The 15,949-nt window shown below is 35.5% G+C and overlaps 1 protein-coding gene across 2 annotated transcripts in view; it reads right to left on the bottom strand.

Annotated features, from left to right (window-relative positions):
- The window catches only part of EXOC6B (exocyst complex component 6B), a 714,846-nt gene that overhangs the window by 596,457 nt on the left and 102,440 nt on the right, over positions 1-15,949 (bottom strand). For both annotated transcript variants that reach the window (XM_036873122.1, XM_036873124.1), the window contains exon 6: positions 5,464-5,668. In XM_036873122.1, the coding sequence (XP_036729017.1) occupies positions 5,464-5,668 (205 nt within the window). The remainder of the gene's footprint in view (positions 1-5,463; positions 5,669-15,949) is intronic.

Below are 15,949 nucleotides of genomic sequence, written 5' to 3'. Positions count from 1 at the left end.
ACCATCTTAGAATTCTGCCTACCACATGCAATCAAAGCAAAGAGCTTCCTACAGATAAAGCTTTATCCAGAGACAATATAATACTTGGAATACAGAGAAATGGATAAACTACATATCCTTCAGGTCATCCTCAAATACTATTTTTGCATCATCCTCAAATAGTATTTTTTGCATCAAATCTCTTGATAAAATTCGACAACAAACGGTTTGAGATTATAATCTCAGGTAAAAGTTTGGAGCCAAATTTGCTCATTAAACCCTAATTAGGGTGGAGTCCTTCTGGTAGTTTAACTGGTATATCCCAAAGAGAAGCCAATCTACCAACTGCCTCCATCATTTCATTGTACAAAGGACAAAGCCCATCCATGGATCAATGCAGCAACTCAGGATAGGGTAAGTGGAAGAAGAAAACGGGAGATGTCCACCAAGAAAAAGCACAATCATTTACATAATTTCCAGAAGGACCCAGACCAACTATCAGTATTAAGTGATACTTTCAAATCTGTTTTCTTGTATGATTCTAAAGGCCACTTAGAATTTTTTTTAAGGAAAAGAACACATTTTTAAGGCCAAAACTGCAGTTGCTGAACTAATACTGATGATGATGATAAAGTTCTGAATAGTGACATAGACAATGCTAAAAACTGGATTAGTAAATTAGAAGGCAAACATATGGGGAAGAAATGTCAAAGAGATGAAATTGTGAAGAAAAAAAGGCAAGAGACATGGAAATATGTATTTTTCTAAGCTCTGTAATAGCAGGTTGTAGCCGACTAGCTAGGTATTCACCAAACCTATTTCCTCTTTCTCCTGGTCACACAGATAGACTATATTTCCACTCCTCGCTTGTAGTGTATAAGCTTCTGCTGATGTAATGTTGGCAGCAGTCGTATGTATCACTTACAAGCCTGGTCAATAAAAAAAAAAATCTCCAGGCATTATTTACTTTTTTCTCTACTGCTGAAACACTGAAAGCCACATGTTGAAGTGATAGAGCCACAAGTTGGAAGAGTCCTGGAACCCTTCACAGTCACTTAAAGAAGAGCTACCCAACCAGGAACATCCATTTTGGACTTCACATGAGCGAAAAATAAAATTTCTATGGTGAGATTTTAGAGCTTAGCTATTACAACAGGCATCGTTATTTAAGGAAACAGGCACTGGCACTGGAAGAATGGTGTTGCCATAACAAAAAAACCTAAAATAAATGACATCAGTTTAGAGGTCAGGCAGTAGGCCGCAAGAATATATATTTAGCAAGTCAAAGGCCTGAAAAGCCCTGTGATATTGTGGCAAAACAGCTGGCAAAACTGGAACCTGTAATAAATGAAAAGGCACACCGCATGTCTACTGGGTCTGTAGCTCTATAAGTGAATGTAGAGAGAGAGTTATAGTGTATATTGGCATTTGCTTTCTGCTTTTAGCAAGGTTTTACACAAAAACGATGAGCACAGAAATTCCTACTTTGAAAACTGAAATTACAGGGAATAGCACAAGTCCAGAAACTTGGGCCTCAGAGGGTTAGAAAGCTGAACACATATAGATTCCAAATAGTAAAAGAAAAAGATGGTAAAAGTTTGAGCAATTAAGTCCAAAGAAGACCTCCTTGAACAAAGTGACTTAATCCTGAGGCAAAAATTAGATTCAGGTATGGTTTTCTTACCCGTTATTTCATATAGCCTCCAAGTAGGGCCTAAGTAAGAAAGAGACATGAGGCAAGGGTTATGCTCTCCCAACTCTACTACCTCCCCAAACAGGGAAGAAGAAAAAAAATCATTCCTGAAAATTACATTTAGAAAACAACAGTGGGTATCTAAATAGAACCTATTGGAAAGAGACAGATCAGAGGTCTACTAAGTTTTGAGGTAACTATAATGCCAAAAACCCACAAATCTGTACTAAATAAAACTTTGTTCAGAACCTTAAAACAACCCTTGGCCTCCTAAACTTGTAGAAGCAGAAAGGACGCACTGAAAGATATACAGATATAAATGTGGTTGTAGATATAAGTGTAGATGTAGATGTATATGTATACCTACAGAGAGAGAGAGAAAAATCTTCAAACGAAGGTATATTCCCCAGCACACACTTCAGAAATGTACACAGAAAAAAATAGGGAAAGAAAAACTAAGATGCAGCCAAGAGCCCAGGAGAACAATGGGCAAAGGAGTTCTTTCCACAGAATCAACATCTAGACAAGGAAATTCCCCTACTACTGAGGCAGAAAGATTTCCCAATGATGGCCCAAAAGGATTACATGATTTGCTATGAAGCAGGTAATACTGTACATCTCCTGTTCTTCCCTCTTCTACATGGAAGTTTCTGTTGTAGCTATTCTGTTCTAGCTTCTCCATGGTATACTGAGGGTGGGAGGGCCACAGGTGCAGATAACCTATCTTAGTTCCTGGTCATCAGCCCATTGAAGAGCCACATCTGGATCTGATGGAGAGTACTGAGCATCCCTGGAAGATATCATACTTTGAGATGGATGTAGTAACTAGATGGAATATTGGGTTGTATTCCTTAGGGAAGGGACAAGTATGTTCTATGGATGAGAGGAAGAGTGAACTGATATGGAATTCCCTGATGGCACAGTGCTTAAGAATCCCCCTGCCACTGCAGGGGACACGGGCTCGAGCCCTGGTCCGGGAAGATCCCACATGCAGCAGAGCAACTAAGCCCTTGAGCCACAGCTACTGAGGCCGCGAGCCACAACTACTGAGCCTGTGCGCCTAGAGCCCGTGCTCTACAACAAGAGAAGCCACCACAATGAGAAGCCCACGCACCGCAACAAAGAGTAGCCCCCACTTGCCACAACTAGAGAAAGCTCACACGCAGCAACGAAGACCCAACACAGCCATAAATAAATAAATAAATTTATTAAAAAAAAAAAAAGAGTGAAGAGATATTTGATGAACAAAAGGGTAGACTGTGCCAGAGACTAGCTACTATTCACCAAAACTGTGTTCTTCTCTTAGACAGAGTGAGATTATATTCCCCAGCATCCCTTACCGGTTGCTATGACCACGTTACTAAGTTCTGGCCAGTGAAATCAGAGAAGAAGTGACGATGTGTCACATCCGGGCCTAGCCCTTAAAAACCCTACCACATGCAATACTCTTTGGTCTTTCCCCTTTTGCAGCAATCTTCAAAACCATATTAAAAATGACAGAGCCATATAATGGAAACTTTCCTTAAATCACCATTGCAAAGAAAACCATCACAAATCAGAAACATCATTTTGGGCTTCACATAAGTGAGAAATAAACCATATCCTCTCCCTCTTTTCTAACATCCATGAATTCAAACAAATATTTACTGAACACCTACTACGTACAAAGTATATGGTAGTTTCTCTCCCTCCTACTTTCCTTACTTTTTAGGTACTACAGAAGATTTTAAAATGTGTAAGATATCTTTAGTCAATGATCTTATATATACCATAGCATAGGATAGTAATACATGCAATAAGAGCTATACTTGAGATGAAAAATGCTATAAGAGGAATAAAGGGTTATCAGTTCATTAAAAAGTCCTGAATTCACAAAAGGTTTCTTCATCATTTCTTTAAATGACAAAAATACAGCCAACAGCTAACAGTTTACACATTTTGAGTGCCATAGCAGACAAATTCATCTCAATCTAATCTGAATTCTACTACAGAATCTGACCTTTACAAGCTGTCTGAACTTGAGCAAATCACTTCCCTGGCCTAGGCCTTCATTTCTTCAGATAATTAGGGGAGAGACCAGATAATCTCACATTAAATGAAATAATAATATTCTTCATGGAATCCTCTCTTTCACCAAAAAGGAAGTAATTTCTCAAGCAAAGGCCTAGGAAAAGCAACTTTGTACTATACTCTTCTATATTTTGAAAAATTAGTAAAAATTTGTCAACCACAATACTTGTCTTACAAGATACCTTCATTCCTGTACTCAAAATACACACAGCAAGGCAAAAGTATATTTTCAATGATTAATTTTGTTTCTTCACCACTAAAAAAAATGACATGATATGATTATTTCCATCAGGGTTTATCATCAACTAGTTTTAAGCTTTCCACTTCGTAAAGTTTAACAATAAGGAAATTAAAAGAAGAAATGGGGGGCTTCCCTGGTGGCGCAGCGGTTGGGAGTCCGCCTGCCAATGCAGGGGACACGGGTTCGAGCCCTGGTCTGGGAAGATCCCACATGCCGCGGAGCAGCTGGGCCCGTGAGCCACAACTACTGAGCCTGCGCGTCTGGAGCCTGTGCTCCGCAACAAGAGAGGCCGCGATAATGAGAGGCCCGCGCACCGCGATGAAGAGTGGCCCCCGCTCGCCGCAACTGGAGAAAGCCCTCGCGCAGAAACGAAGACCCAACACAGCCATAAATAGATAAATACATAAATAAATTTTTTAAAAAAATGTAAAACAGGTAACACAACATTGTCAATCAACTATACTCCAATAAAAATTAAAAAAAAAAAAGAAAGAAGAAATGGGAAAAGAATATGTGTATTCCCTTAGGAAAGGGATTTCCAAAGAGGCAGATCTCTTTTGCAGAATCAAAGACATATCTAAAAGATTACCAAGGCTAGCTGAGACCAAAAATATGACCCAAAATATGACCTACTCCCTCATTCCTCACAGAATAAGAACTACCAATGACTTATTCAAGAACACAGTTGTTTATAGAACCAAAAAACACTTTCCATAAACAGCTGAATCTTCTACTTATTGTTATAGGTTACATCATAAGGTATACTGAGAAATTTTAATAAAAGCAGTGTGACTTAAATTTCAAAAGAGCAAGTAATACTGCAAATTACTACTGTTCTTTATTCATAACGACAAAGTAATTCTGGACGTTCCTTGTGGCTTTCATAACTTAGAGAGGAAGATATTGAAAGAAAAAAATTGAAACACTTTCAACACATTGTTAATTTATAAGCTATAAACAAATTCCTTTCTGTGATCATAATTCCCAGCATTTCCCAAAAGGCCTTTTTTCATTGATACCCATTGATATCAGAAATAACAATTACAGAAATATTCATATATAACATGACATATTGCTTACATAGTAAATAATCAACCAAAGGTACCTGCAGCACAATTTAGCTCATTAACTAGAAAGAGAACTTTTAAAAATCCTGGGGGAAAAAAAATCTTGGGCTTCAAGTCATACCCAAAGTCAAGAAAAGTATTCAAAAAATAGAAAAGCCTCTTCAAAGCACCAATATAAACCATCACAATCAATCAGTATGTACTGAATATTCACAGAGCAAAACAATATACTAGTAAATAATTCATTGCTCTGCTAAGAAAATAAAAGATATTTTAAAATCATGTGTTCCCATAAAGATGAAGGACTTCCCTAAAATGACAAGAAACAATTAAGACATCTAGCAAAAAGAAATCTGTGTTTAACAGAATACTTGCAAAGTCATTGGCCAACCTATCATAAACCCAAGACCTACTTGCTTCATGGCAGTCTCTCCAATTTTGTCTGAATGTTTGCGGATACTCTCCAGAAAGTCTTTGAGATCAGACATAGAAACATCCTTAATTTCTTCTCGAAGCTTGGGGATATTGTCCACCATCACCTTGCAGAATCGATAGTGGCTTACTTGAGGCAGATAGGTATGCTCTAGATGTTCCAGAGTTTTCAGTGCAGGATAATGCCTATAAAAGGAATTGCATGACCTTTAGCTCAACTCAGTCTTCTTTAGGGCCACAGATACATTCCTCAGGCAAAATTTCTAGCCTGAATTAGTTTTCACTGTACATTAAGACAAATCCAGGATTAAGTTTCAATAAAAACGTCAATGGAAAAATTAATGTCAAATTATTAAAAATCAATATATATATTACAGGACTTAATAAATTATAATCAAAAAAAGATTTTTCCCAAGAATACAGAAAACTTTGAAAATCCACCAATGAAATTCATTACATAAAGAATAAAGGCCATTGCTAGGAAAAAAAAAATAAAGGGAAATATAAAATGATCATATCAATGCCACAAAAATCATCCTATAAAATAAAGTACCCAAGGATAGACTTCCAACTATGGCACACAGAAGAGCTTAGCAAATCTTCTACCCAAAAAGCAAATATAAACTAGACAAAACTGACCCAAACAACCATTTCAAGACTCTGGAAATTGGAAAGGACTCTGGAAAGGAGAACAACAAATTAAGAAGGGTTTATTCATGAAAACTGCTAAATAGAAAGGGACTCTGTGGTATTCTTGCCTGGGGCTACCTCCATCACCCTCTCCACCTCCCTTCTCCCCACCCATCATTGGTTATGGCTTGTCAGGAAAATCAGCAGCTTCTCTGCCGTTAGGGGCTGACATGATTTGGAGCAGAGGGTGAAAATCCTATATGGAGTGGTGCTGTTAGGAAAAGTAGCAAACTCATTTTAAAAAAGGAAGAGAGTGGGGGGAACCTCCAGCTCTACTGGCCTGAAGTTCATCTAGGTTGGAACAAAGAGCAGACTGGAGGACTAACCAAAAACTTAACAGGGAAGTCCTGGAAATAAGAGACCCACAGAATAACCTGATAGCTCTCTGAATATCCCTAGCTGACTGAGAAGCTGTGCACAAATGCAGGGGACACCTAAAAGGGCCTAAGCACTCCACACATCCCTGGCTGACTAGGAGACTGCAGGCCTGCACACAGGAGAAGGCTTGGCAGAATATGAAAGCTCAGCAGACTTGAAAACTTGCCTGAATTTTGAATGCACTCCCTAACCCACATACAAGTCCACTAACAAAGGGTAGACACCTTTCTCAGCTCAAGTTTCTTTGAGCACCCAGGACAAATCATTAGCTGATGACTAGCCTTTAAAAATGAAAATGAAATGAATTATACTCCCAGATAAACAAAGACTAAGACAATTCCTTGCTAGCAGATCTGCCTTACAAGAAACACTAAAGAAAGTCAGAAAGGAAATGATAGCAGACAGTAACTTGAAATTAGAGGGGAAAAAATGAAGAACATAGGAAAGAGTAAATATATGCTAAATATAAAAGACTGAATAAATGTGGTTTTTTTCTCTTTTCTTCTTTTACTATCAGTAAAAGACAATATTTTTTAAAGCAATGATTATAACACCGTATTGTTGGGTTTATAAAATATATAGATATAATATAAATGACAATAATAGCACAAAAGAAGAGGGAAGAAATGGAGCTAAGTTGAAGCAAAACTACGTCTATATATTATATCAAAACTACATGAGCAATGACCTGAAGTAGACTGTGACAAATGAAGAAGCAGATTATAATCCACAGAGTAACCTCTAAAAAAAAACCTCAAAAAATACAACATTAAAAGGTTTACAGAAGAATTAAAATAGTATACTACAAAATATTTAATACAAAAAAGGAGTAAAAGATAAATAAGAACAAAAAAGACATGAGAAACATAGAAAATAAAGAGCAAAACCCAACCATATTAATAATTATATTAAATGTAAATGGACTAATAAGCATGCAAATCAAAAGGCAGACACTGTCAGACAGGATTTAAAAAGCATGATCCAGGGACTTCCCTGGCATTCCAACGGTTAAGGCTCCGTGCTTCCACCGCAGGGGGCATGGGTTCAATCCTTGGTCGGGGAACTAAGATCCCGCATGCCGCACAGTGCGGCTAAAATAAAATAAAAAATAAGTAAATAAAATAAAAAGCATGATCCAACTATATGCTGCTTACAAGAAACCCACTTTAGAGTCACAGATACAAACAGACTGAAGTAAAAGCTAGAATAAGATATACCCCAAAAGTAACCATAAAAGTGCTGGAATGGCTATATTAATATCAGACACATTAGATTTTAAGACAACAAATATTGCTGGAAACACAGAAGGACATTTCATAATAATAATAGGGACAATATTTATCTGATAGGTAGGAAAGCTTCCATAAGCATAAGAGAACAAATAAAACTAAGATTGATACAGTTGAACAGGTAAAAGCAAAATAAGTTATACATAAAAAGAGAATAAGAATAAAGAGGAAACAACAACCTGGCAAGGATTAGTTGTAACATATAAACCTGAGGGATTTTTTTTTAAGCATTGAACAAAGAAAAGTCACAAAAGAGCCCCCAAAAAGGCAAACATGAAAAAAAAAAAAGTTGAACTGATGTGAAGAAATGAAAATAAAAAATATAATTTTGTCACTCAAACTGCCAACGATTTCTTAAAAAATAATGGATTTTAATAAATGAGAATTCACAGCCTGCTGGTAAACATATTTATATTAATAATACATGTTTTCAATGAAAAATTTCACCAAACAAGTATTCTAAACAGTTGCATGCCCCCCCACAAAAAATTACATGTACAAAAATATGTATAAGCCTCTTGAACTGTAGTTATTTATATTAACAAATAAAAAACTAATCTAGAAGTCTATTAACAAGGAATTGGTTAAATGCATTATGATATATCCATGTAGTATATATGTATATGCAAAGAATAATAAAACAGCAAAGTGTTTACAATATTGTTGAGTGAAAATTATTTCAAAAACATTGAAATTACAAGTATGATCATAACATTTTTCAAAATTGCAAATACTTATACATGTATAAATTATGAATATGTATGTATGTATGAGCTACACAGTACTAAATACAAGCACACACACAAACATAAGTACACAGAAAATGAATAAGAAAATATATACAAAAATGTTAACCATGATTTTTCTTTCCTTTGGATAGAAACATTATGGGTAACAGTTTTCTTCTTCATGTTTTTAACTTCCTAATTTCCACATTTCCCATAATATATTTAGTATAGGAAAAACTCAGTTTTGATCCTGTAAGTAAAAGACTTATAGTTCTATTTTAGGTTTTAAGAATGAATTCCATGGGAGATACTTAAACTCTTCTTACTCCAATGCACGTAATACCACAAACACTAAAGATTAGAGGTTGGATTTACTTGTTTTCTTTGTTTATGTTTTTCCCTCCTGTGTTCCAAAAATCAAAATCTTAGTCCAAATAAATGAAGGGAAGAAAGATTTATTTCCCCTAAATTAAGAAATAAAATTACAAATATAGTTTAATCTGAAATGGTTGCTTTTATTAAAATTTTACAGACTCACAAACAATAAAATTCACATGGTTTAGTATAAACAGAATGGTGTTTATACTACAATTAGGTACGAAGAGCTATGTGCAATAAAATGCATTTCCTCTAGAGAGAAACTTTAGAATGGATATAAACCTAGAAATTAAGCCAAAAAGATAAACACACTTTAGGGTTTAGTTATATTTTGGAACATTGTTTATAGAATGAGAAAAATCTAACAATGTTGCCTGCAGACACAAGGCACATTCACTGATGAGACACATGGCTGCATGGTGAAAACATCTGGTCTGTCAAATAACTCCACATTTTTCAAGGCTAATTAGTACAAAACCCAGTGATTTCTGGCAATAAAGAATGTTACTTTATTTCCCCATTGTCCTTTCCCTAACATACTCATACTCCAACTATAACAGATCAATAAGATTCATTCAAATTTCTAGTGTACTTCAATATCAGTGACAGGTTAAAGAATGACAGACAATTAAACACCTCTACAGCAGACACCAAAAGAAAAAAATTCTATTTCCAGGGGCCGTGGAAATCTAAAACAAGATTTTGACATTACTCTTGACAACCTCTAAACATTAAAACTGAATCAAAAGCCAAATGTACTAGCTCTTCCCCTCCCCCCACCACATGCAGGCTCCCTAATAGAGATGTGAGCAGAAAGAAAGTAAATGAATTAAAAGTAAAAAATTTTTTTAAATAAGGCAGGAAAAGATGTCTAAATAATCCTAAAAATTGGATAACTTAAGGTCAGAATAACTTAGACATGGTTGAATGCAATCCTGAGAAGAAGAATGTTGATTCTAGGCAAATTAAATTTTGGTACTTTTTTGTCATGGTATGGAACTCGTTCACAATGATGGTTTTTTTAAATTCTAATAAGTAATCTTTCAAAGTGGATTACAACTACCCATGAGAAATTTTTTAAATTCAGAGTATGATAAGAATATAAAACAAAAGCTTTCCACACAGAAAATATTAGTGTCTTTCCTAATTAAAGAGCATCATTAAGAAATATTTAATCCCTTCTATGTGCTAGAGATAGAAAGATGGTCAGATATCTTTCCTCAGGGAACATAAAACCTAGTAGTATAATGAGTATTTATAGCTTTAAAAAAAATAACTAGGCTTCCAGCCATTAAGGAATAACAAAGAACAGACATGAACTCTCACTCTTAAGAAGTAAAATACTGGCTAAAATACATAAAACAACTGCTTTCACATAGTGAACATCAAGTAACACAGACCTGTGATCTCTGAAAAAAGGGAAACAAGGTGAATTTAATAGTTATCTGGGGGGCTTCCCTGGTGGCACAGTGGTTAAGAATCCGCCTGCCAATGCAGGGGACATGGGTTCAAGCCCTGGTCTGGGAAGATCCCACATGCCTCTGAGCAACAAAACCCAGGCACCACAACTACTGAGTCAGCGCTCTAGAGCCCGTGAGCCACAACTGCTGAGCCCCCGTGCCACAAATACTGAAGCCCATGCGTCTAGAGCCCGTGCTCCGCAACAAGAGAAGCCACTGCAATGAGAAGCCCGTGCACCGCAACGTTGAGTAGCCCCTGCTCTCCACAACTAGAAAAATCCCGGGCGCAGCAACAAAGACCCAACGCAGCCAAAAAATAAATAAATAAAATAAAAAATAGTTATCTGGGTTATCTGCCTGAATGTGATTTCTAGATCATGGACACAGTCAGAGAAAACCCAAACAGAGCCCAACAACTTAGCAGACTTAGCATCAGAGATAGGAGTTCAGGAAAGCTTATGCACCTTACGGTTGTGCAGCAGAATTCCCAAAAAACAAAAAAAAAAAGGAAGCAATGCAGAAAGTTACATAAGGGTTCCCTTGAGTCTTTGCTAAGTACTAGGCCAGGCACAGGAAAAGTGAAATTCTGCATGAACAGGCATAAAGAAGAGAGGGAAGGAAGAGAAGGAAGAGAAGGGAGGGAGAGAAGGCAAGGAAGGAGAGACAGAAAGACAGCAGCAAGATGTAAGATAAACACCTCAAGGAGCTCAGACAAGACAGAGAAACATCTGAACACTGAACAGCCAAAGTGAAGAGTCCCTGGGGATTTCTGAGCTTTTCAAAGTAGATGAATACTACTCCGAGCAACCCCTGGAATGAAGGAGGGCCTCCCAAAGCTTAAAAACGGGGTCTGATGGGATTGGGATCAAGTGGATCTGGAATCAACTAAACTGTTTGCCAAAACAAAGACCAACACCCTCTAAGAAAAAAAAGCTCCCCAAAATCCAGACACTCAACAACATAATATAATGACAATTATCCAATCAAAACTTACAAGACATGATAAGAACCAAAAAAATGACCTGTAACTAGGAAAAACAAAATAATCTTCAGAGAAATCCAAAATACCAGAAGTGACAGAACTAGCAAAGAAGTACATAAAAACAGAAATTAGAGCTCTGTTACAGGTATTTTTAAAAGATGCAAAAATAACAAAAGAAATTAAACATAAAAAACCAAATGGAACTCCTAACGATGAAAAATATATCATCTGAAATGAAAATTTCACTGGATGAGATTAAAAGATTAGACAATGAAAAAGAAAGAACACAGCAATAAAATCTATCCCATATAAAGCAAAGAGAAAAAAGACTGGAGAAAAAGAAGATCCTCAAGTCACCTGTGGGATTATGTGAAGTTGTCCAACATAGATATAACTGAAGTCTCAGAATGAGGATGGAAAAAGGACAAAAAAAATGTTTGGAAAAATAATATCTGAACATCTTCCAGATTTATGAAAATTTCAAAAAAAAACAAGCAACTAAACAAACCACAAGCAGTATAAATATACACACATATTCATGCATACAAACATATTTACACCAAAGCATATCAAAATCAAATTGCTGAGAACAAATTATACAGACAAAAGTTTTTAAACAGCTGAAGAAAAGACACATTAAGTAGAGTGACAAAAAAGTTAAGGCTGTTCATATACTTCTCCCTCAGAAACTACATAAGCCAAAAGACAAAAAAATGATACCTTAAGAACTAATGAATCTATAAACCTAGAATTATATGCCCATCAAAAATATATTTCAAAATGAAGGTGAACAACGAGATAGCATTTCACACCCACCAAGATGGCCATAATCAAAAGACAGACAGTAATAAGTATTGGCTAGGATGTACAGAAAATCAAATCCTCATATGCTGCTGGGGGGAAGGTAAAATGGCACAGCTGCTTTGGAAAACAGTCTGGCAGTTCCTCAAATGGTTAAACAGAGTTACCATGATCCAGCAAAATTTCATTCCTAGGTGTATATAGCCAAGAGAAATGAAAACGTATGTCCATACAACAACCTGTAAACAAAATTGCATAGCAGCATTATTTGTAAAAACCCAAAATTGTAAACCCAAATGCTCATCAACTAATGAATGGATAAATAAAATGTGGTAAATCCATACAGTGGAATATTCAGCAATTAAAGAGATGGGACTTCCCTGGTGGCGCAGCGGTTAAGAATCCGCCTGCCAGTGCAGGGAACACAGGTTTGAGCCCTGGTCTGGGAAGATCCCACATGCCGCGGAGCAACTAAGCCCGTACGCCACAACTACTCTGTACTCTAGAGCCCACAAGCCACAACTACTGAGCCCACATGCCACAACTATTGAAGCCCACGTTCCTAGAGCCTGTGCTCCACAACCAGAGAAGCCATCGCAATGAGAAGCCCGCACACCACAATGAAGAGTAGCCCCCGCTCACCGCAACTAGAAAAAGCCCGTGCGCAGCAATGAAGACGCAACGCAGCCAAAAATTAATTAGTTAATTAATTAATTAATTAAAAAAAGAAATGAAGTACTGATATATGGTACAACATGGATTAACCTTGGAAACATTTTGTTAAATGAAAGAAGCCAATCACAAAGAACGATATATATTCCATTTATATGAAATGTCCAGAATAGGCAAATCTGAAGAAACAGAAAGTAAATCAGTAGTTCCCAGTAGCCAGCAAGGGGGGCAGGGAGAAAATTGTGTGCTGATGGCAAGGGGGCTCAGAATTTCTTTTGTGAAGAATAAAAACATTCTACAATTGATTGTGGTGATGGTCACACAACTCTGACTACACTAAAGCCACTGAATTGTATACATTAAATGAATGAAGTGAAAAGTATGTAAACTGTATCTCAATGAAGCTGTTAAGAATATTTTAGAAAAAAGGATATTAAAAACAGACAATGTAAAAATTAAAAAGAAAGCAGCAGTGGCTGGCTGCATTAATACCAAACAACACATATTTCAGAAAAAAAGAATATTACCAGGGATAAAGAAGAACCTTCCATAATAACAAATGGGTCCTTTCGTCAAGAAGATACAACAATGCTTAATGTATATGCATCCAATAAGAGAGCTTCAAAATACACATAGCAAAAACTAAAAGAACAGAAAGAAGACATATGCAAATCCAGTTATAATAGGCAACTTCAACACTCCTCTGTCAACAAATAACAAATACAAAATCATAAGGATAGAGAAAACCTGCACAACACCAAGTATATCTAAATGACAGTTAAAGAATGCTCTCCTCAATAACAATATATATTATTTTGAAGTGTATATGTCATTTTCACCAAAACAGACCATATGCTGGGGCATAAAACAAGTCTCAAAAAATATAAAAGGTTGCAATCATACATTTTACATTTATGAACACAGTGAAGTGAAATTATAAATCAATTTTGATAAATCTGGGAAATCCCCTAATATTTAGAAATTAACCAATGAACTTCTAAATAGTCGGTGAAATTCTAAAAATTACAAAAAAAATTAGAAAATATTTGAAATAAATGTAAAAAACCCCCCACAACATCATAAAACATGTAAGATGCAGTCAAAGCACTGCTTAGAGAGAAATGTACAGCTTTATATGGCTACATTAGAAAACAGAACCAAAATCAATGCCCTAGGCCTCCACCTAATAAAGCTAGAAAAAGAGCAAATTATTTACAATAGCCAAGACATGGAAGCAACCCAAGTGTCCATCAAGAGATGAATGGATAAAGAAAATATGAGATATATATTGTGAGATATATATATATATATATATAAAACTGAATCACTTTGATGTACACTTGAAACTAACACAACATTGTATATCAACTATACTTCAATTTGTAAGAGCAAATTAAACCCCAAGTAAGCAGGAGAAAGGAAATACTAAAGATACCAGCGAAAATCAGTAAAATAGAAAAACAAGGAAAAAAGCTCAGTAAAACCTAAATTATTATTTTCAAAAAAATAATAAAATTGACAAACCTCTAGCCAAAATAATCAGAGAGACAGAGACAGAAACAAAGAGAGAAAAGACAAATTATCAACATAAGCAATGAAAGAGAAAGTATCACTATAGATCCTACACTGTTAAAATAATACAGGAATATCATGAATAACTATTGTTAAGGAATTCAAAAACTTGGATGAATGGACAAATTATTTGAAAGATACAAATAAGCAAAATTTACTCAAGAAACACAAAATGCAAACAGCCGTGTATTTATTTTTTAAATTAAATTTGTAGTTAACAACTTTCTCACCAAAAACAAACAAATCTCCTGGGCCAAGTGGTTTCACTGTTAGATTCTACCAAATATTTAAGGAAGGTAATTGCCAACACTACACAAATTCTTCTGGAAAACCAAAGAGGGAAAACTTTCCAAGTTATTCACGAGGCCAGCATTAATCTGATACCAAAAACAAAGATATTACAAAAAAGAAAACTACAGACAAGTATTTCTCATGAACATAGATACAAAACTCCTCAACAAAATTTTAGCAAATCAAATACCACATCATATTAAAAAGGATAATTTACCATGACCAAGTGGGATTTATTCCATGAATGAAAGTTTGGTTTAACATTCAATACAATTTATCATATTAATAAACTAAAAAAGAAAATTTTAAAAAACATATGATCATCTCACTGACATAGAAAAAGCATTTGACAAAAACAATATTCATTCCTGATAGAAACTTTCAACAACTAGAAATAGAAGGGAACTTCTTCAGCCTTCTAAATGGCATGTACAAAAAGACTACATCTAACATATATGATTTAATGGTTAAATGCTTTCCCCCTAAGATCAGGAACAGGGCAAAGATATCTACTCTCACTACTTCTATTCAACAAGTTGATACTGAAGTTTTTTTTAATCTCTGTAATTTTCTATAATTTTAGAACTTCACAAAAAGGTTACCAGGGAAATAATATTACTTTCTATCTCAGTGAACAGAATTTCTCATACTGTTCAACCTATGTTCTCTTATATGAATGTATCCTCCCAGGGAGAAGGCAGTCTGGGAAATAATCTATTCAACATAGCCAGTTCAATAAAACAAGAAAAACAAACCAAAAAGAAAGCATCCCAATTGGAAAGAAAGAAATATACCTGTCTTTATTTTTAGACAAGATAATCAGCTACATAGAAAATCCAATGGAATACACAAAAATGCTACTAGAATTAGTAAGTGATTTAGTAAGGTTGCAGAATACAAGATAAATATACAAATTTAATAGTATACTAGTAATAAATGACTAAAAATTGAAATTTAAGAAGCAATACCATTTATTTATTTTTTATTTTTATTTTTATTTTTTGGCTGCGCCACTGCAGCATGTGGGATCTTAGTTTCCTGACCAGAATTCAAACACATGCCCCCTGCATTGGAAGGGCAGAGTCTTAACCACTGGGCCACCAGGGAAGCCCCAGCAATACCACTTAAAATAAGCATCAAAAAATACAAAATAATTAGGGATAAATATGACGAAAGATATGTAAGACTTATTCACTAAAAACTAAAAACATTGCTGAAAAATATTA

The sequence above is a fragment of the Balaenoptera musculus genome, chromosome 13 (assembly GCF_009873245.2).
Source record: "Balaenoptera musculus isolate JJ_BM4_2016_0621 chromosome 13, mBalMus1.pri.v3, whole genome shotgun sequence".
Lineage (NCBI taxonomy): Eukaryota > Metazoa > Chordata > Mammalia > Artiodactyla > Balaenopteridae > Balaenoptera > Balaenoptera musculus.
This window is presented reverse-complemented; position numbering and strand designations above follow the sequence as displayed.